This window comes from Pelmatolapia mariae, linkage group LG10_11 (genome assembly GCF_036321145.2).
Source record: "Pelmatolapia mariae isolate MD_Pm_ZW linkage group LG10_11, Pm_UMD_F_2, whole genome shotgun sequence".
Taxonomy (NCBI): Eukaryota; Metazoa; Chordata; class Actinopteri; order Cichliformes; family Cichlidae; genus Pelmatolapia; species Pelmatolapia mariae.
The window spans coordinates 6,699,901-6,723,037 of record NC_086236.1 but is presented as its reverse complement, the minus strand read 5'-3'; the positions used below and the strand labels follow the sequence as shown (position 1 = coordinate 6,723,037).

The 23,137-nt window shown below is 39.7% G+C and overlaps 2 protein-coding genes across 2 annotated transcripts in view; one reads left to right on the top strand and one right to left on the bottom strand.

Moving 5' to 3' along the window:
• Nucleotides 1–1,978: 1,978 nt before the first annotated feature.
• On the top strand, nucleotides 1,979–22,139 carry lig3 (ligase III, DNA, ATP-dependent). Its single transcript, XM_063485781.1, has 21 exons — nucleotides 1,979–2,074; nucleotides 3,703–4,283; nucleotides 5,485–5,613; nucleotides 6,316–6,534; nucleotides 6,641–6,792; nucleotides 6,919–7,085; nucleotides 7,814–7,891; nucleotides 8,736–8,904; nucleotides 11,455–11,610; nucleotides 12,591–12,722; nucleotides 12,844–12,923; nucleotides 15,430–15,517; nucleotides 15,595–15,672; nucleotides 15,804–15,927; nucleotides 17,523–17,665; nucleotides 17,770–17,844; nucleotides 18,108–18,254; nucleotides 18,729–18,879; nucleotides 19,970–20,049; nucleotides 20,175–20,258; nucleotides 21,370–22,139. The coding sequence occupies exons 2-21, from the start codon at nucleotides 3,731–3,733 to the stop codon at nucleotides 21,601–21,603; spliced, it is 3,039 nt and encodes a 1,012-aa protein (XP_063341851.1). The 5' UTR covers nucleotides 1,979–2,074; nucleotides 3,703–3,730; the 3' UTR covers nucleotides 21,604–22,139.
• rad51d (RAD51 paralog D) overlaps nucleotides 21,488–23,137 on the bottom strand; it is a 24,599-nt gene continuing 22,949 nt past the window's right edge. Inside the window, exons 10-11 of the mRNA XM_063485782.1 lie at nucleotides 22,859–22,995; nucleotides 21,488–21,596 (exon numbers count right to left, since the gene is read on the bottom strand). Coding sequence (XP_063341852.1) covers nucleotides 22,900–22,995 — 96 coding nt within the window. The 3' untranslated portion in view covers nucleotides 21,488–21,596; nucleotides 22,859–22,899. The remainder of the gene's footprint in view (nucleotides 21,597–22,858; nucleotides 22,996–23,137) is intronic.

Genomic DNA, 23,137 nt, shown 5'->3' with positions numbered 1-23,137 from the left:
GAAGAGAATGTTTGATTTATATGTTCGGTCTACCGTTGACTTTTTAAAATATGTTGAACAGTGGTTCAACAATCAGACACAAAATCAGAATAAAAACGTGGATTTATAACTTATTTGAATAATAATATTTGAAATTAAATTTAGTGGAAGCTGGAACAAGAGAAAATAGCTTTAAGAGACATTTTGTATTTTAATTAATATTTTGTATAATTACACCTGTCTCAGGACAGGTGTCATTTACACAACAAATATATGTTTTAGTATTTTCTGCATGGATTATTCTTAAATTCGTGCCTGGACAGAAAATATACTGCCTCCTGCAGTTCAGCCTTAGGCGCAGCAGAGGTCGCTAAAGGGCTAGAAACTCCTGTTTCTAGCCAAAACAAGCGTTTCAGTTTTCACAAATATGAGAAATGCAGTTGGCCAGAACTGAAATAAATCGCTTTTTACATGCTTTCGTTTATCGTACAGCAAAGTCAAGTTTGCCCACAAAGCGCTACTGTTTTTTCTAAAGCAGTTGATCGGGCTGTAAAGGATTTACGACAAGGTAAACTCGTTGATGGTACACGTTGAGAAGCGATGGACGTTGCAAACGGTGTTAAACCAAAAGACGAACTTGCACATGTGTATTAAAAAAAAGCGGCTGGTTGCGATGCTTGAAAAATGACTGCTACCAGAAGCCTGTTGCTGAAAGGATCTTTTCCCCATAACTGCAGTCTGCAGCCCATCAACTCTGAAATGCAACTACTCCAGAAATTACACATCATTTCCATAAACAGGGAATACTGGCATTGACCTAGGCCTCTAAACACAACTTCTCAACACACAGACCTTACATGTGGAACAATAAAGTTATTCAACTAAAACACAAAATTATTTTAATCCAGAAATGGATCATCTACAATGATGTCATCCAAGTTCGAAGATGGGTTGTTATCTCTAGTGAATTCCATGTTACAAATATAGAACATGTACCAGACATATCAGACAAATATTGCATTGTGACTAAAATAATAATAATAATAATAATAATAATAATAATAATAATAAAATCTTTAAAATAGCAATAGTAATTTAAAGCCTGGGAAGGTTTAAACTGAATATTGATTATTTCTGTGATTTAAATAAATGAACTATTCCTCATTTATTTCGTTAGTATATGTATTCCAAAATATGCGGGATTAATGTGCAATAGCTTTTAATTAAAAAACAAAACAAACAACAGGTAAAATGCCCATGCTTTGTGATACAGCTATTTATTTTGTGAACATTTGTTTTCTAGCGAAGTTTCTGATAATTCGTTTCATGTACGACAAATAAAATTAATTTAAAAAATGTTGGTATATTTTTAATTGATATCATTCTTTAGAGATGAGATTTGAAAACTAAAACAGCGGCAACGACCCTAACAGTACTTGATATGTATAAAATTATTGACTAATCAAAGCAAATCGAATGCAGAAGAAACTCTGGTGCGAACTCTATCACAATTTCCAAATATTATTATGTAATTTTTACTCTTTACCTCTCATTATTACGTTTCAACTGTTCCCTGAAACTTTATATACCTCTTTTTGACTGTAAATTTGGTCATATACTGTCATTGTTATTGATACGTTGCTGTTTATATTTGTTTAAATAAAGTTTTTGGAAAGGAAAAAAAGGCTGCAGCCCATGCTTCTTAGCCTACACACTAGCCCCTTTAGGATTGCTAGTTGTGTCAAGTTAATCGGGGTTAAGCAGAGAGTTTCCGGAAATGGCTGCTTGTCTTTTAAAATAAAGCGCGAAGTTTCCTTTTGGATCCAAATTAGGGCACCTCTTACTATTTTTGTAAGGGGACAGTTTCATGCAATTAGTACAAAGGAATTACATACAAGTCGTAAATAGTCGGAACTGTTCTAAATCGAACCACTACAAATTTCAGTACTTTTATTTTTGCGGAGCCAAACCGGAAGTGCTTTGCATATTTAAATTGCAATGACGCTGACTTAACGTCTCTGGGCTGTCCGCTAACAACAATGAGGAGTGCTAGCAGTTTAAAGCGTCCTATTACCGTTTACTCGGCTTCTCTAAGGTACAGTACATAAACACGTGTAGCACTGTTAGCAGCATGTTAAAGTATTTGTGATAACTGGTGTGCAGTCTATTAAGTAGACGTGATAATTTCCTGTGAGCGTAGAACACAGTGAGCATTGCTAATGCTAACGTTAGTGAGCATATCCACTTGCCTTCGTGTCATCAAACTTACACGTCGGATGTTTTGGAGGTGCGGTTAACGTTAACATTTGAAAATGCACGTTTGTGTAACTGAATAGGCATGCTGGTTTTTTTATATTTCAAATATGCGCAAATATTAAAATAAGTCGACGTGTACTTTGTGTCTTTTCCAAAATCCTTTATTAGCCTTGAACTGAAAACATTGTGTTGCATTAAAGTCACTACAGTAAAGAATAAACAAGATGGAAAAACTGTCCAGTGACACTCTAGAGCACTTTGATAGGTCTGTGTTCGTTAATCCTTTAAATTTTAGCTGTTTGCCATTATTCGAAAGCTCATATATGACATGTAATAGTCTTTTACTTCTTTGTTCTGTCTAACAGGGTAATCCTTGTGCTCTTTTGGTTTTTGTAGATTTGTGTTAGAGAATTGTAAGGTCATGTTTGTATGCATGGAGCATCCTGACCTTTTCCTCCTTTACTGCCTACTGCAAGATCAGTGAAATCTGTGTAATTTATCGTCGAAATGTAGGGCTCTTTTTTTTTTAACTTAACAACTCTGAATGGAGCCACAGAAGATATTGGAGCTTTACAAAGAAGGCTACACAGCCCATTACTATAAGTCAGCCTATCAACGTTACTAATAGGTGGAGAAACAAAATTCTTTTCCCACATGCGACTACTCTGCTGCAGCCTATTTATGCTTATCTTTAACTGTTAGTATTTTCATTATGATAATGCCATTTGTATAGCATTTTTGTAAGTAATATTTTTTTTTATCTATTTATTTTATTACCAACAAAATTTTTTGAAATGCAAAAGTAGCCTATTTTGACAATAAATAAAACTTATAACAACACAATAGCTTTAAAAGTAGTAAGACAAAAAAAAAAAACGACCAGTCTAAGTTTAATTTCGTGGGGTTTTTTGTTTGTTTGTCTGTTTGTTTTTTGGATTCGTAGTCCATTTCTTCAGGGATTTCTAATTGTTTTGTCAAAGCCACCTGGAGCCACAAGAGCGGGATCAAAGAGACTCGTGTGGCTCCAGAGTAGCACTGATTTAGGTCAGCATTGCATGAAATAACTCAGTTGTGTCATTAAAAACATTTTTATATGATTTTAGGTAAGTGCTGAAATATTACAAATAATGTTTTGTCATACTGGCCCTACTAGCTTTCCATTTATCGTTAATATTTTGTATTATACAACTATAAATTGTATTAAATTGCCTTAAAAAGGGATCCAATGTAATAAATTTGCCTTTATGAACCCTGCAGAAGCCCTGTAAATGTGCAGTGGGAAGCAATGTTACTGCTTAACTGGAATCAGGAAATTTACACTTGCAATGAATGCATAAAATATTGCTGAGTCATTGAACCTTTTATTAGAGCTGTTAGCATTAGGGTTTTTTTTTTTAGTATATTGTGATACCTTGTATTTAAAAGAAAGCTGTGTCATTAACCATTATGTCCTTCTGCTTTTTTTAGGTTCTGAACTGTTCATCATTGCAACTTAATGCAGAAAACTCTCATTTTATTGCTTCAAAAGACTATCGGCGTAGTCCTAAATCCCCCTGGGAAACTTGTTAGTTGTCAGAAATACTTCAGGTTGTGTAGGGCCTTTTCTGTCTATTCATGTGCTGAGCGTCTACCTTTGTCTTTTCATGAGTTACATTTTACAAGGAAAATCTCTGCATTATCCTCGGTATCCCAAAAGCACAGTCTTCTCCCAAACTATCCTCCCTGGCTTTTCCTGCATCGAAGTTTCTCCAATCAGCCGGATATGGCAGATCAGAGGTTTCTCGTTGAATACGCCAAACGTGGTACAGCAGGATGTAAGAAATGCAAGGACAAAATCCAGAAGGGAATAGTGCGCATAGGCAAAATTGTGCCAAACCCTTTCAGTGAGTCTGCAGGGGAGATGAAAGAGTGGTACCATGTGAAGTGTATATTCGAAAAGCTGGAAAGAGCCAGAGCCACCACGAAGAAGATCGAGGACATCACCGACCTGGAGGGCTGGGAGGAATTACAGGATGACGACAAGGAGATCATAAATAAACACGTTTCAGGTACAAAAGCCACTCAAAATGTAAATTTCACATTTTTAAAATGCTTATTATGCAGAAAAAATGTCTGTGAACATACATTTATTGTATATTTAAACCCTTCTACTGCTCACAGGCAATATTTAAGCCTTGGCCAAAGGAAAATTTTACCCATTATTGGAATCAGATCAAGCTCCTGTGTTCATAAAGTTAACAGTCAGTGAATCTCAGCTGCAGTGCACTTTTGATGTGACCTGATCTATTCTTGAAATTTGAATTCACAATCCCGCAAATCAGTTGAAGTGCAGCAGCTGATTGATATTCTAGTAGTATTGTGAATACATGTGGGATACTGATATGAAACCAGTGGCCCACACACACAAGAACTCTTGTTGTTGTTGTTGCTAAAGTTGCCTGACTGCATGTTTGGTGTGGCTCACATCTTCCCACCCAATGTCAACTTACTTGTTGTACCCGTACAAATAATTAGATGGCCTTTCAGTGAAGGCATGACAACATGTTTACTTAATGTTTGTCAAGTTAAAGCTGCAAAAATGTGTCTAAAATATTTGTCAGTAATTGACTCGCCCATTTATTATATATTTATTTATAGTTAAACAATGTCCTTAGGGAAAATGAGATTTAATTTGGATTTATTCATCTATATTAAACCTATGCAGGAGCAAACCCCTTTGAAACTCTACGCTGTAACCTGATGTATGCCTCCCTGGAAATGTAACTGAACGTAATTGTAAATTGTTTTGATTTTATTTTATTTTTTTGTAATTGACTGGAAGACAGTGGATCAACTTGAAGCCAGAAACTCAGCAGCTAGCATTTTGGTTGCAGTGCAAAAGAGAGAAGTATAAATGCTGTAAGCAACGTTGGGTACTTGCATAGGTTGTGTATAGATTTAGGGCATACATGCAACTTGTGCTTTCTTTGCTTCTCTTGAGGAAAATGATTAAATCCTGGTTTCCTTGTGTAGGCTGTTAAATGCAGGTTACAGGATAATGAACAAACAGCCACAAAGACTGTAGGCATGTCCTGGCTTATGTATTCATATAGCATTATACAGCAAACTCTTTGATATGTAGTCTTGTGACAGCTAGGTCCCATACACATCACTTCTGTGTGATCTCACTGGTATATTGTCAACATTAAATAAATAAGTTAGGGCATCTCAGGTCTTCTTTCTTCTAAAGTCACTCGCCTTGTCTTGCAGACTTGATGGCCAAAGTTAATGCAAGTCCAAAAAAGAAGGTGCAGGCCAAGTTGAACACCACCGGTCAGCTGATGGCTCCCCCTGCTGACCCATCTGTCAATGCGCCAAGGAAGTTTTCAGGCTTCACTGGTGAGTTATGATGTCAAAATTCAAGTCACTCAGAAAAAAGAAGAAACAGTCCTTATTCATTATTAATTTACACGTGTTAACATACAAAGAATTCACAAGATAGTCACTAGCAGTTGTGTAAACCAAATAGACACTTCACTTATATGCTTCTGGCTCTTTTGTATGCATAGAATGAAGGTCATCAACCTGCCAGGGACTGCAGGTGGAAATGAGCCCGTGTGGCTAAATCTGACAGTTTTCCATAATGGACCTAAATGCATACATTAATTAAAATAACATGAAAACACTTTAGAAAAGTAAACATAAACTTATGTGGGATCTTTAAAGCAGTTTTCTGTTAGTAGTTTCCCTTTGCAGCTTATAGCTCAATTACAGGTATCCACAAGTCAGCAAACTGAAGCAATAAACAGGTGGAAGCAAAACTGCTTTCATATTCCCAGTGGCGATGTAAACCACCAGTAATAAACTGGATTGAATAGGCAGGGAAACTCTTGCACTACAGTCTGAGGGCCAGGGCCAGAATAGGAATAAAAATAATATGAATATGGCGTGCTCTGAAAACAATGGTTTCAGCCAGTATCAGTGTTTTAGAGAATTTGGGCTTAAGTACAAAGGCTGACATTTTTCAGAATCCACTCTGGCCCCTTTATTGTGATCAATAAATCATGGTCTCTGCACTGTTCCCCTTCACTCTCCTCACAGCAACAAAGGCTGGCAGTTCTAGCAGCAGCCCTGGGCCATCCTCTTCCTCTGCCAAAGCCAGCCAAGGCAGCGCTCTGTCCACCCAGCTCTGTGACCCCCAGCACAAAGACTGCCTCTTCAGAGAGTTTCGCAAGCTCTGTGCCATGGTGGCCGAAAACAACAGCTACAATACAAAGACGCAGATTATTGAAAAGTTCCTCAGGAAGGGCACAAGTGGAGGTAGCTGTCTCTGTCTTATTTTTTTCTACCTTTTTCTTTATATAGACAAAATCCAGCACGTCATCTTTACATTTCTGTGAATTTTCTCCTTTGTCTTCCATCCTAGATAAGTTCCACGGCGATCTTTACCTGACTGTGAAATTGCTCCTGCCGGGTGTTGTGAAAAGCGTCTACAACCTCAATGACAAGCAGATTGTAAAACTCTTCAGCCGCATATTCAGGAGCAACCAGGATGACATGGTGCGCGATCTGGATCAGGTCTGTCGTCCATAAATCGTCACTCTTACAATATTTCGGTGTTCAAAGTGGACAGACCTTTAACACGAACGCAGAATTACAGGCTCTTGACATCGTGTCTGTTTTTGTTTTGTTTTTCCTTTTAAGGGTGACGTGTCTGAGACGGTGAGGATGTTCTTTGAGGAGAGTAAATCATTTCCCCCGGCTGCCAAAAGTCTCCTTACCATCCAGGAAGTGGACGCATCCCTGACCCGACTTTCCCAGCTGACGAAGGAGGATGAGCAGCAGAACGAGCTGGAGGATATTGCCAAAAAGTAATAAAAAACATAATCATTTTTTATATCAGTCAGGCTGAGTGTTAAAATGTTAAAAGATATGGTAATTCTTACAAATAACCCCAATAAGGCTGACCTTGGTGTTCGTAGCTGCACCTCTCCACGTGACGTCTTTGCTTTACTGCCTGTGAAAGTTCCGATAGCTCCGTAGAAGCAGGAAGACGTACTTAGAGATTTCATTTTCCAGTATTTATGGTACAATTATTTCCTTCCACTTATTATTTTTTCTTATGGCTTTTTCTATTGCCTGCATTTGTGTACTTTTCCCTCCTTTCTAGATTGCCTGCCTCGGGCATGTCTAACACAAACGCGTACATTATCCCATCTTTATTTGACATTCTCCCCTCCGCTGCAGCAGACACCAGGCTATGTTTGTTTGTCATAAATTGCATCTTGCAAGCTGTAAACAGACATGGACATTATTTTTTTGCTGTACCAAATAAAGGGTTTGCTAGCGTAATATAACATTAATAGGGCAAAAGCAAGTAAAGTGAACTTGCAGTGCTCAAGTGTTCGTCTTTCAGCTGCCTCTAATGAAGCAGGTTCTTTCTGAGGTGTGTGCAGCTTCCATTAATCACTTTGAGACATTTTAATCCAATCATTTTATATTTGTCATTTGTTTGCTTTTAGATTTTTTTCTTCCCAAAATGTTGTAATGCTTCAGAATTTGCTTCACAGTAATAATCTGAATTTTCCCTTCCCTACAGATGCACCAGTAATGACCTGAAATGCATCGTTCGCCTAATTAAGCACGATTTGAAGATGAACGCCGGTGCAAAACACGTGTAAGTATCTTTGGATTATTTAATTATTATCTTTGAACACGACAGAGGCAGGTTTATTTTACGCAAAGATGGAAAGTCTGAATAGTGAGGCCATTGCTTTAAATCTGCATTAAATCTGCATTCTCTCAAATGACCAGAAGAGGGCAGCTCCCCCAGCTTCAAAAAGTCAGACTGTGAAGAAGGTTATGAAAAAACTACCCTGTGACTCCCATCATCTGTGTTTATGTTCTTAATCTCTAATTTCAATTCTTTTTGAGCATAATAACATAATTTTTGTAAATTATGGCCCTCATTAGAGAGAAAAAAAGGACAAAAAAAAGTGCACACCAGGATTTTTGTGGCTGTTAGGCAACGTTATGGTGACTATGACCATCTTGTATGTGTAATTTATGATCTTTACCAACCTTTCATTCTTTGTGGTCATAAATTATACATGTCAGGTAAACATATGTGGGCTTCTGTAGAAATAAACAAAATAAATCAAGGCTACAGATGCACTGAAAAAGCATAATCCTTGATCCTAAAATGAGGGCATCTGTTAGGCACTGTTATGCTGTGTGAAGGCATTTAGAGAGCAGGGGTGCGCAGTAATTTTCCCAAAGGGGACCACATGACAAACTGGGACTGTTGTGAAGGACTTTACCAGTAATTTATGAAGAGACAAAAATAATATTGAGAAGAATTGAGTTCAGCTTATTGCTCGTCCCTGCCCTAGAGAGAAAGGACACTGTTGTGTTTTCTCAGTCAGATCCAGCCTGCCTGTGACATGCAGGCTGACCATCATGTGATCTGTGATTTTTATGTTTTTTTAATAGCAGCCTGTCATTGTTGCCTCTTTATGCAGCTTGGATGCAGTGGATCCAAACGCTTACGATGCCTTCAAGGCCTCGCGTAATCTGGGAGACGTGATTGAAAGGGTGTTAAGGAATCAGCAGGAGGCGTCCAATGGTTCAGGACCTAAGAAACTCCTCACTATCGAGGCCTCACTTATGACCCCCGTCCAGCCCATGTTGGTAAGGATTCCTAATAAAAAGTGTCAAATTTATACAGTATACATACACAGTGTTTGTCTGCTTTTTATCTCTCTGAGTCTTCATGTGAATGCAAAGCTGAGGTGTTTGAACCACAGTGATGTAAAAAAAAAAAGAAGTAGTCACATTTAAAAACTATGTGAGCTAATTCAACTTAATTAACTCAATTAGGGAATTGAGGGCGTCTGTCATCTGACCTTTCTGACCTCATAAATCACACGAGACACACATGCACAGTACAAAATTAAAATATTTACATAAGTATTAGGATACTTCCCCCCCCAAGCAATGGCCTCATTTATTTTGCTGATTTATTACACATGTCAGGGGACGGTACGGATGTTACCTGTGAAAATAAACCAGGATATAAATTAGGAATACAGACACGGTAACAAATTAAAAGAAAAAGTTAACCCCTGACCCTGGTGTGTGTTAGAAGGAAGTGAAGCTACAGATGAATATAAAGTTGCCTGGAGTGATCACCTTTGACCTGTGAGGAAGCAGCTCTAGCCTGATGGGAGTGGTCTATAAGAGGATTGGGTTAATCAGTGGTTTGATGAAAATGATGTGGATCCTATGCTGCAGCATTCACAGCCTTCAGATGTCAGCCTAACTGAACACCTGTGGGAGGAACTGGTCCTACATGTTGGTGCTCTTCGCCACCATCATCGTCACAACAGATGTTTTTTATTTTTTAGCAATTTAAAATGAGCGAGTGGGGTCATTTATGCTCTGTTAATGGAGGAATCCTATTTAAAGGTGATATTTGTTTATCATACCTATATTATTGTCTTTGTCTGTGACATATATTGTAAGATGCACGAATGTAATGGTGGTTTTCACATAAATTATACAAACAAAATGATATTTATTAATACAATCAATGTCAATTGCTTCTGATAAAGCAGTAGAAAACATTTTGACACCAGAATATGGTCACTTTGTCGTACTTTGATCAAAGGCAGTGAAGTCGTCGTAGCACGGGTGTTTGTTCACATTTCGGTACTTCCATGTTTCTTTTTAAAATAGTCTAGACAAACATCTTGTTTGTAGATTCAGCTTTGGGCTTGCCTCAAGGCTTCTGCAGCAGTAAATCTTGCAACTCTTACTTTTGTTTGCCGTGGTTCACTGCAAAAACATCACAATGTAGTGATTAGAGGTGTTAAATCTGATGTGTGCTCAAAGGCTTTGTGCAATTCTGTATGCAAGGAAAAGATGTGGTTTACAGAAAATCCTCAGTTTAGAAGGTCAGCTCTTCTGTCTGTCGTCATTCTTCCTGAGCAAAAGTACTTTTCTGTGCAGCGGTCGTTAAGATGGCCATACATCAAGTCTAAACAAAGCAGTCCCAACTTCACACATTCACTGAGAGAATGACTGGCTATTCAGCTGAGTCACTCTGTCTGTTTGCAGCCTGCTTAAAGATTTAGCATGAGCCAAAGTTTACTTTATGTTAAGTTAAAACGTCTGAATATTTAGAGAATATAATGGGGTTTTTTTTACCTGATGGTTTGTTACTCGACAGCCAGACACGCAGCAGCTGGATCCTACAGATAACTCTGCACTGCAGACACGTAACTGTCCCCAACCCGTCCTGAGATGCAAATATTAATTCAGCATGATTTAAAATGTGTTTTACAGACCATTAAATTGCACATTATACAGCGGCCCTTTAATTACACCAAATAAAAGAAAATGGGAATGCGCTGCAGCTATCCCCGCATCGCATTTTAGGTTACAAATGACTAGCACAGGCCGTTCTCTAACGATCCACAGGCGAGCAACTTCGGTGTTATTAGTTTTAACTTTGTTCTCCTAACATGAGCTCGCAGAAGACGAAGCGCTAGATCGTCTTTCAGTGGATACAAAAGAGTAATTTAGGTTGGTGTTGTGTAAATGAGTAGTCACTTTGAAGTCATGGCAACAATAAATAAATAAATAATCAATTGAATATTTTTAGGTTATAAACACACACACACCGGGGTGCTGATATTGATGTTGTCATGATTATTGTTGTTTCCCTTTGCTCGGTGAAACAGACGTGCAAAGAATTGTTCTTGATTTCATAGTTTTGGCCATCTTCTGTATGTCCATATCATGTAGTTGCCTGCAAAACTTCCTAACGATTAAAGAAATTCAAGGCTTTCTAATGAACCGGGTGTGGTGCTAAGATTCCCAGCAACAGAAACCCTGAAAGATCCCAGGTTTGATCCCAGGAGGAGACTTAAATGTCACCGTTTGCCCTCTTTTTGGTGTATACTGACATAAACATAAACCCCCGAAGTTTTACAAAATTTCATCACCCTCGTGGTTTCAAACTTAGTGATTCTCACAAAAATAACTGCATGTTTTTATTAATGGTCTCATATTGTGAAGGAAATTGTTGAATCTACTGTTAATCCTACATGATTGATAACCTTTTTTTCTTGTGTGTTTTCTTAAATTGAATCAACCTGAGGAAACCTTTCATGAAAAGTAAGTTCACATAAAGCAATTAGAACTTCAGAAACGATTGTTTCCTTGTTGTGGTTTCAGGCGGAGGCGTGTAAATCCATCGAGTACGCCATGAAGAAATGCCCCAACGGGATGTACTCCGAGATCAAGTACGATGGCGAGCGCGTGCAGGTCCACAAGAACGGAGACAACTTCAGCTACTTCAGTCGCAGCCTCAAACCAGTGCTGCCTCACAAAGTCAGTCTTATCGCGCACATGCACAGACAGCACAGATGCAAATGTGCGGGCTCCCGGTCCGTGAAGCTATTTACTGATTAATATAACAATGCTCATCAGAATGCAGTGTGTTCAGGTTTGCCCCGGCAGGATTAGCAGCTTAAAGGTATTTTCCCAGCGTGAAATTCAGACATTTCCCACAGTGATTTTCCAGCATTTGCTTTCTCAGCATGATGCACAGAGACTTAAACGTGCAGGAATAAATAGCCCTGCATCATGTTCATTAGCCCTTTGAAATTGCTTCTGTGCTCACAAAACACACTTCACAACAATCATAAAGTAGAGGATGCCAAGCATGGCACAAGTCGGAAGAAGCCATGTAGCTCTTGTGCGTGATGTATACACACCATATTTTTCCAGGCTTCTCACATGGAAGTGCAGCCTATGCTTTCTGAGGCATTTTAAAGCCTGGTACTTGTTTTTATGGTGTCTGCGGTCCACTTTTAGTCCTCTAGCCTGAAGGCTTCAGACATTTTGTCTTGAGTGACCGTCTTGTCATTGCAGCCCATCAGCCAAATGGCTAATTATGCAGCCTCAGCCGCTGTAATTAGGCAATTTATGTTAATGCTAGGTTAACATTCTGTGGGGGTGGGAATGGAGTCTAATTACAACAGTCCAAGGTACCTAATGTTCTTTATTCTGATGAATGATAACGGCGGAGAACTGTTTAGATCATCCCCCACAGTGTTATAAAAGAGGATGGTGGGTACAAGGCTGAACCACAAGCATCAAATGTCTCATTTGATCTTTGCTTTTTAAAACATTTTTTTAATCAACATCAGGTTGAAAATAATTTATTTATATATATTTATTTATATAATACTTTATTAATGAAACCTAGTGTTTTTACAGGTTTGTGCTTGTTGTAATAGTTGTTTCACATGCTACTTGTTTCCACTCAGTAACTGAGCTCCCTGTGTGTGTCCGTGTTGATGTTTCAGGTGGCCCATTTCAAAGAATACATCCCTCAGGCTTTTCCTGGTGGCCACAGCATGATACTGGATGCTGAAGTCCTCCTAATTGACACAAAGACCAGTAAACCCCTGCCCTTCGGGACCTTGGGTGTACACAAGGTGAGAACACTGCAGCCACTTCATGCTCTTTGTTTTGTCACACAGCTTCTTTTTTTTCCGTTCTCCCTCTTGGACCAGGCTTTCTTGTCACCCCACAAACCTTCCTCTCCTCTCCCTTCAGAAAGCAGCCTTTCAAGACGCCAACGTGTGCCTTTTTGTTTTCGACTGTATCTACTTCAATGGTGTGAGTCTCATGGAGAGGTAATGCGCTTTCAATCCATCCTTTGTCTCAGAAATGACTTTGCACTTCACTGTGCAGAGTAACCCCTTATGGGGATGATGCAAGCATGTCGTTTTTAACATTAATAGGCTGCTCTGTCCTTGTGGTTTGCTCACTCACTGTTATGTGGTTAATTTGTGGTTTTATGGAAAGATTTCACTTTATTTGCAGTTTATTTTTTCTAATGAAAGAAAATAATAATTTATTATCAGTACTCGAGCTTGTATGTCTGGAACAGGGGACTTTGAAATGATTAATGAAGGACACTGAGGACCAGTCTTCAGCATCTAGTGACCTTCAAATTCACATCCACTTGAGCAAGAGTAGTTCATGTAACAGGGTGTCTGAGGATCCTTAAAATCGAAATTGAAATTAATTTATGCAAACCTCAGAACCAGAATCACATTTATTTCCAAGTTTTAACACAAACAAGTAATGTGACTTTGTGTAACAGTGGTGCAAAAGAAAAATTAGAATATATAACGGCTACTTTCAGCTGCTCCCTTATTATATCGAAGGTAGCTGTAGAGCAGGTCATCTACTAATCGGAAGGATGGGGATTGAAGTATCCTCATACAAGATGCTGAGCCCCAGTTTGGTGTCCAGTATGTTCATCCAAGTATAAATGTGAGTGAATGTTTGATACAAAAGCACAAAATCATGCTTGTTGTGTGCTCAGGTAGAGTTTGATTTGGTACATACTTTTTTTATGCCTTCCACAAGCCCAAATGGATTTGTCTTCCTCACAGGAACGAACTAGGGATCTTCAGTTTGTTGTACAAATACTTAAGCTGTTCTTCTATAGAGGCACTATGAGAATATATAAATATAAATTTTCAAATGTATATGAAGTGCAGTGGAGTCCAATATGCAAATGTTAATGGGCTGAATAAGCATAATGGTGTGTTAATGGAAAACAGTAATTATAAAGTGAATCAGTGGAGGAGGCTTTGTTGAGCAGTTCCGCTCCAGATGGAAAGAAGCTGCTGTTTGAATGCAGTGAAGTATTGATCCCGATGGGTTTTGCAGCTTCCTGCCAGAGGGGAGTGACTCAAAAACTTTGTCCAGGGTGAAGCCTAAACCATCCACTTCACTGGGCATGGAGCCATGGGCCTCTCTCTTCTGTGGAAACTTCAGTTCTTTACTTTAATGATTCGCCTTCAAATGTTCCTTTTTGATAAAGCTTCGAGTTATGGCTTGATCAAGTGACCTTGAATCCTTCCTTAGTTATGCTCCTATGGGCACTGACTACTGGGGGACTTCCCAGAATGCACTGAGCAATACTCCCTCCTGCCAGAGGGGATTGGCTCCAGAATCTATGATTGGCTGGTATCAAAGAGTTCATAAAAAGGGACCTTTTATAGGTCATAACTAGCTTTGACTAATCACCTTTCTCTCATGGTGATATGAGCCCCGTGAGTTTACCCACAATGCACTTTTTTTTTTAAAATGCCCTCCTGTGTATGATCAGACAACAGATTAAACATCCAGACTTCCAGTGCTTATTTCCTCTAACTGTATGTAATGTAAGTTAAACGGTGCAGTTTTCCTATTAAAATTGTGAGACATGTAATGATATTTATGCTCAGAGTTGCTCATAGAAATAGTGGTATAAAGTATAAAGTTGATTTACACAGAGCTTAACTGTGTTTTCCACTCCTGAAAATTCCATTGTACTTACTAAACTTATGAAGTTATTCTCAAAAATGCTGCACCCACCCTTAGATACTTCAAAGGCCTGTAACTGAGTGTTTTCATAGTATAAAGGTAAAACTTTGAATGCCTTTATTGAATATACTTAAAGTTAAAAGAAGAAGCTTCTTTCAGCCGCTCCCTTATTCACAAGGGACCGCCACAGCATAGGTGAGCATATTTTGTTTTGGCCGATTTTACACCGGTATACTAAAAATTACTGTACCAAAACATTGGCTGATTCTGTGGGGCTCAGTTGGGAGGCACTAATTGATTCTTCGTGGAATAACCCAGCTCTTTGCACAGCAGATCAGGTGAGGACTATAAAGAGCAAAAATGTGGAGGTGGGGATGCAGCAGGTTGAACAGAGGATTTTACCCGTGCGAGTGGAGTTTGAAAACTTCTGGCTTTGTCTGGGATTCAAACTTTTAGAGCACTGCGGAGAGAAAACTTGTGGATTTTTCTGTGGAAGAACTTTATCCTTCGGTGTTCTTTAGTTTGTTGTTTTAAATCTTGTAAAATGTAGTTAAAGATTAACATTAGCAGCTAAGTAAAATCATCAAAATCTATTGTGTGTTAGCAGCCAGGATGCAGTTCCTTACCCCCAAACATTTTGGAGTCACTGTTACAGATGTTTCACTAGAAGATGTTTTAAATTAAACATCCTAAACCTTCACATTTCTGATATACAGACAAGCCTTTCTATTTTTAAATATGGAGTACTGTAAATATAGTTACATTCATAAATAGCACATGCTTGCTTTCACGTGTCCGCTGGCTTTCTGTCTTCTTCAGGCCTCTGTGTGAACGCAGGAAGTTCCTGCATGACAACATGGTTGAAGTCCCCAACAGGATCCTGTTCTCAGAGATGAAGCACGTCACTGTAAGTATAACTGTGAATGTGTCTTTGTGCTGTATGCGTACACGTGTTAAAAACGTGTGTGTCTGTGTGTGTGTCAGAGAGCAGGGGATCTGGCGGATATGATAACTCGTGTCATCAGGGAGGGACTTGAAGGTCTGGTGCTAAAAGACGTAAAGGTGAGTTGGCTGATTGATGACGGCGTTTGTTAATCAGATTTATTTACTGTTCAATTTCTCAAGTTATGCTTAAACTGTACGTGTAGCTGAAACACTGTGATGATGAGGCTTTATATCTGTGCGTGTCTCAGAGCACCTATGAGCCGGGGAAGCGCCACTGGCTGAAAGTAAAGAAGGACTATTTGAATGAAGGGGCGATGGCGGACACAGCTGACCTGGTGGTGCTGGGAGCCTTCTATGGGAAAGGCTCAAACGGTCTGTAAAGCCTTAACCATCTGCTTCATTAGGCATGGAGTCTTTTCCCATTCTTGATGCTTTATTTTATTCATCCTGACAATTCTGTTTCGCCATAAAATGAGGTGATTTAAGCCATTTTCACACATTTAATGGATCACTGAACTATAGACATTACCCAACAAAAGCACATGTAGGAATGCAAAGACCTCATAGCACTATATTATCCAACAGAGCACTTTTCTCTGGTTTATTTGTGTTTTTTAGAGGTTTTAAAAGTAGAATGGAGGCAGAGCCTAAAGCCCCTCTCTTCTGTGGAAGCTCCAGCTTGTGTTCAGGCGATAGATACCGTCTTTACTTCAATGATTTAGGCTTCAAATGTTCCTTTTTGATAAAGCTTACAGTTATGGCTGGATCAGGTGACCCTCAACTATTCCTTAGTTATAATCCTATGGACTCAGACTGCTTGGCCATTTCCCATAATGCACCGAGCACTTCTCCAGTCACCTCTTTTCTCTCCCGGTGTGGTTAAATGCCACTACTGCATGCCGTTAACTTTTGACCACTTTCTCTTTATTTTGTGGTCTCTTTCTATGCTCTTTTTGTTTTACGCCCTCTTGTGGTAGATAGCTGTTCCTGCTTCCTGGTAAAAGGGATTTCTTTGTTCCTACTGTCACCAAGTACAAGCTTATACTGGGTTGTCTGATCGTTGGGCTATAGTCTTTATCTTCCAGTATAATAGCCCACTGAGACAACCGCTGTTGTGAATTGGAACTACAAAAATAGAATTAAACTGAACTAAAATGAAATGTCTGACACAGTCAGCACATTAAAGGCCTTTAACCAGTTAATCCACACACGCTTCAGTCAGGCAGCAACTTTTCTTGAACATTTTTTTCCAGCAGTGAGAATTCGTCTGATGCGAAATCTCTCCTGCTGTGTGCTGCAGGGGAAAAGGACAGCTTCAGATGATTTCCTGACTGTATTCTCCAGACATTTGTTGGAGTTCATGTATGAAAACAGCTTTGAAAGGTTAAGACAGTTTTACTTTTGCCCCCAACTTTTAATGTTGCTGTGAAAGACGGGGTCAAGCCTTCTGCAGGTGTGACACTTCACGTTCAGCCACAAAGCGAAAATATAAATACAAGATTGTTGCATGTATTATATTGAGATAGGATGATGAAATTAACAAGACTGCTCCGTTACTCTGGGAAAACATAACCAAATTGGAGGATTTCATATGAAAAATGTGCAGATACAGGCTGTTACATAAGGAGAAGATGCCAATGGGTGGAATACAAAAGCAGGTGAGATATGAAGCAGGGGCCATTGAGGAGGCTGGCTAATGAGTGTGCAACAACATAACAAACACAATGAGAAAGGTACAAGTTTTCAAAGCGTGCTTAATGAAACGACTCGTGTAGTTTGAAGACGAGCTAATAGAGCAGAAACAATAAATCAGATGAAATGCTTGTCGTAAGAGGCTGTAGGAAGTGAGTGGGAAGGAGAAAAAAGATAATTTGAAGAGGCAGGTTTTGAGAAGTCAGCGCTGGTGGAGAGACTATTCTGTGGGAAGCAGTTCTCCTAATGCTTGCGTGTCTTCTTCTACCCACCAGGGGGCATCATGTCCAGTTTTCTAATGGGCTGTTACGACCCAGACTCCAAGAAATGGTGCACAGTCACCAAGTGCTCCGGAGGCTACGATGACGCCATGTTGGCCAGGCTCCAGAAAGAGCTGGATGTGATCAAAATCAGCAAGGTCAGAGAGGATCCACTTGGAGGTTAACCAGGAATATTGAGCTGATATCATAAAAGTGAAAATGAATCTTGTGTGTCTTTGTGTGTTTGTGTGTCTTAATGTAGGACCCAAGCAAAATCCCTAGCTGGTTGAAAATCATCAAGAACTATTATCCAGATTTCATTATCCGCGATCCTGAGGTGAGATGTCACTACTCAGCACATTTGGATTTCCCAGCGGGCCTGTTCACGCAGAGCACAGTTGTATATCTGGATACTGCACACCCTTTGAATGAAATTAGAAGTTGAAAGCATCTCTTGCGTGTATCCACGGGAATTCCTTTAAATGAATTACCCCCGAAACGCGCCGAGATAATGACGGGCTCTGAGATGGGAGGTGTTTTTAATGCATGCAGTGACCCTTTGTGGCTTTTATATATGATTATGTGTTTCCTGTGCTACAGAAAGCACCTGTGTGGGAGATCACAGGCGCGGAGTTTTCCAAATCGGAAATGCACACCGCTGATGGCATCTCCATCCGCTTCCCCCGCATGACGAGAATCCGCGATGACAAGGACTGGAAGAGCGCCACCAACTTGCACCAGCTTAAAGTAGGATATCAGCGTTTTTGATTTGTAGTGCTTGAGAAACAATTAGCCGCTGCTCAGTGATGAAGTTTTATTGAGACGGCACAAAAGACGTTTTAGAAATCAGCCATTCATTTAACACTGAGGCGTATCTTCTAGGGATGCTTGTTGCTAATTGCTTTCTATTGTAAAATATGATAGGGGGAAAAATGGGAGGATGTGTAGTAATACAGGTGACGGGAGGAATGAAATAATTAAGCCCACTGTTAAACAAAGCACCCAGGGGGACAGCATGAAGTATGATCGAAACAGCGGGGAGGAGGAGCAAATTTGCAGTCTTCCCGCGAGTATTGACGGATGAGTTGAAATATTGGCCGAGGCAGTAAAACATGCCTGGGCTTAATTATTTGAATCCGGCACGGGTCTTCAATCTCCACTGACACAGAACATTACATCTCTTGGCCGAAGCCCATGTTGTCATTTCATCACTCTGCACAGGAGCTGTACCGCATATCGAAGGAGAACTGCGACTTCAAAGTGACAGCGGGTCCGTCTACATCCAACGATGACAAGGGCTCATCGGGGGGGGACAGCGGAGGAAGCTCGCCATCGTCCTCCTCCAACAAAGGTGCTCCGCCCAAGAAGACGAGTAAGTTCACAAGTCACGTACATAAAGGGAAATTACATTGTTGTTGTGTGTGAGGATTTACCTAAGATTAGGTTTGAGTTGCACTTAATACTTTAAAAAGTGAAGAATCAAATGACCACAATTTATTTGTGGTTGAAGACTCTTGTTTTTAATTTTTGGAAACTTCCCTTTAAAATGCCACCAATGATATTGATACAGCTTTGTTTACATAATCAGTAAATTCATAACCTTGTATTTGAGGCAGGTTAAAATGTTTGAGTCCTCATTGTTTCATTGTAACTGGGTTAAAGTTTAGCATCTTTGCACACACAATAAGTAAAACCCTCCATTTATAATCGAGGTGATGCTTTTACTGTGTCTGCAACACAAATGTGCAGCATATGCACTGAGCTTGTTGACCGTCTGGCCTCAGACTGACGAGGGACCCTGAGATTTCAAATGAATCACTTTCAACTTGCAGGCGTCTCTGCCCTTCCTGGAAACACCCACATAAAGAAAAAGTAGTCTCCATCATGCAGATGTTTATTTAAGAAAATTCCATAAATGCATATGTGAGATTTTAAGATTTATCTGCAGGTTAGTGGACATTTATTAGAGCATTGCTTTTTCCCCCCCTGAAGATAAAAAAATGATAATAGAATTTTACACATAAACATGTATTGACCTCTTTACTTCATTAACACTTACATAAACCAAACACTCCTGCCTAGATTCTGCAGGTTTGCTCGCATCGTGCAAAACTTTATAAATATTTGCATGATGTTTTAACTGTTTTAAACCTAGTTTACGCAACTAAACACAACATTTCAGAAACTTCTAATACAGGAAATAATATTTCTTATCATAACTAATCAACTGCAGTAATTTAATAGTGATATCTAATAGTAAAGCACCTCTGTTCACCTTTAATGTCTCTACTTAAAGAAGCAGGCTCACACAGATATGTTCATATACATGTCCTTTATTCTAGACATTGGTTCATAATTCAAGTTAATATAATGCAGAAATAAATTTGTGGACACTTTAAAGTGACCCCAGTGCTGCAAATGCTGCTTTGTTATATGTGTAATCAATAACATGCACTCTGCAGGCAGCAGCACTCCACCCAAAGCCAAGGCGGTGAAATCCCAGCCTCGCACTCCCAGCTCAGACGCACCCAGTGCTAAGAAGGTAATGTTCTTTTCTTTAATGTAGCACATGAGATGTAAAGTTTGATTGTTACAGAACACGAGAATTGCACAAAGCACAAACCCAAAGCTGCAGTGATGACCTAACATTAGACTGTTTCTTATCAGGTGAAGAAGAGTGAGAGTGTTCACAGCAACGGACAAACTAAAGCAAAAGCTACCTCACAAAAACTGGAGCCAAGGAATGACAAGGTTAGTAACACAACGTGTGTTTAAATGTGTTCTGTGGACACAGTTAATGTGAAGAAACAAATGTTATTTATTCAGGATTATTAAAAGAAACTTAAAGATGGATTTTGTTTAAGGTCTGACAATCATAAAACAAATTAACTGTTTGTTAAAAGCTGTAATCCTGTGTTCTAAAATTAGTGTGTCAGTGCATCGCTTATGGCTTTGAGTAATGTAATCTATAACCTGTCAGAGGCCAGCTGACTAATAAAATTTTGACACTTTTAAAACTTTTTTCTCGTTTTCAGTACAGTGGTAAAGATACAAATATCCCAAATTTGGCGGTTTAGTGGCTCTTTATATTTGCAACTCTGGTAACTGCTGTCCAAGGAAAGAAGCAGGAACGGGCAGGGGAAAGTTTAACCGGCTTATGGACTGTTTTTGAAGCTAAAATGATGCCAATAATTCCCAATTTCTGAAGAAAAGTTTAGATGTACAATGTTGCGTATATGAGGTCATTAACTGAACCAGGTCAACAGGCCGGTTTGTGCTGAGTATTGGCCGAGCAGTCGCTGTGATTGTTAGGCCTAACCTGAATGTTTATTCACATCCAGGTCTGACCTTTACAGAGTTTGTCTTCACTCTGTGAAATGTGGCCACCTCACTAACACCATTCCACTATCTCAAGCAATCACAAGCTCTGCTGATCAGCTACTCAAAGCAGGTGAAAAGGAAACTGGCTGTTTATTGTTCCTTAATTACTGCTACAATAGTCTATATTTCAACAAGGCCTGGGTGTGCATCCCTTAATGCAGGTGCCCCCTACACCTGCATCTGTGAGACTGCACGTGTGACAACAGCAAATTCAGAATTTGTAAATGCATCTTTGGACGTGACGAGATTCTGTTACAGTGTTAAGGTTTAGTGACTGTTAGCGTTGGACTGATATTAATCACACAGACTGAGCTCTACAAAGCCTTATTATGTCTTTATATCAAATAGTCTTTTTCTTGGTGACTTGGTAATATTACACAGCCTGAACAGTGCATAAAAGCAGAGCACTTTGTTCCCTTGAATGTAGGGAAAGTATCGCTGCAGGGTGTCTGTTCTGCTGACCTCACTGTTTTCCCCATAGACGCTGCTGGACATCTTCAGCGGCGTGAAGCTCTTCCTGCCCGACTCAGTGCAGGACTTTGACAAGCTGAGGCGATACTTCGTGGCGTACGACGGGGACCTGGTGCCAGATTACGACGCCGCCTCCGCCACGCACACTCTGGCCGAACCCGAAGAACAGAGCCAGGCTCAGAAAGTGACCCCCAGCTGGATCTGGGAATGTATCCGCAAGAGGCGTGTCGTAGCTCCCTGTTAATAAAAGAAGAGGAGGAAACTACATTTTATACACTGCATTCACCCAGCCATGAACTGCCGGTTTTCTGGTGATGTTAGAGTTTGGTCAGAGGGCAGCTCTAAGTTTGGGGATGTTACCGTAACATCAGGGACTGTCTATGTTTTCAAATGCCACTGCTCTCAGGTCATTTTAATTTATTCTTTTTGAACCTTTGCATTGTGCTCATGCGGACCAACAGATGCAACACACAGTACACATTTAGGTTGGAGGTAGAGTGCTAGATTAGTCTATGATTATATGAGGTGTAGAATATTTTGTAACAATGTAGAATATAGCCTCTAAATCATGAGTAACGTACAGTTTGACACTGATTTTACACACAAGTCTAGGATATGAACCAGTTTTGTTTTTTTAAATAAGCATCAAGCAATACTTTCTACTGCCTGAAGAACACTCTGATATTAAAGCTCAGCTCCTGCACTGAAAACAAACAAATCTGTCTGCCATTAGGAATAAACAAACCTGACAAAGACAATAAAAATGTCCCTGTAACATCATTCTAGCGTGTCTCATTTTCATCAGTTTGTGTTTGGAGCGTCGCACTGATTTGCATTGGAGCCACTTGCAATAAAAACTGTGGTGTCACAGAGATGAATCTCAAATGGCATAAATGCTGGCCTCCGAAGCTACAAGTTATGAACATGCGCAAATCTCTGGAGAGCTCTGCATGTGCCAGATTTCCCAAAACCATATGGAGAGAATTTGTTTTAAAAAGGCGTTGCTCCAGCTAAACCAAATACATTTCCCTTTCTCAATCGTGAGACTCTTTGTATGATCCAGTGAAATGCTGAGAGGTTTTTCCCTTCAGCCTGCTGCATCTGAATGGCTTTCAGGGATAATTCAGATTTGCCTTTTTCATCCGTGGGATACTTCAGGCTATGAGGTGGCTTTAATTAAATGTTCGAACGTATTCACACTCTGAGGGAGTAGAATTCGCATGAGCCTACCCAGCTATGCCTGAAAGAAACACGAGAAAAGCCTTTATATTCCTCCCGCTTTTCCAACAGGTAAGAATAAAATCTCAGGCCAGTATGCCAAAGCTGCAGCAGATGACTGACAGAGCATGACGCCGGCAGTATCTAAATGGGTCAATTTTGAAGCTAATAACTGTGGCGACCGTTTTTAATTGGAATAAAGTTTAGTTATCGCTTGAATGCTAGCAGAGTACTTCAAAAAGACATTTTCTCCCAAATTCGACCCAGAAACATGCGTGTACCTTTGGTGTGACATTTATGCAGAGGATTACGGCTGCTCTCATCAGGAATCCGTCTCATCCAGTTTCCTCTTTCCCGAGGACCCTTTTTCTGAGCGACTCCACCACTGCAAGTCAAATTCCTCTTTGATGTGACAAGGCTAAGAAGCAGAGCACATGACAGTTGATTTAGACCTAGTTAAACACAACGCTGCCACAATATTAAATATTCACTGGCTCGGTTCATTCTGAAGCTGCTTTGTTTCCGCTGACGACCGTCTTTTATAACTCCAGAGCAGAAGA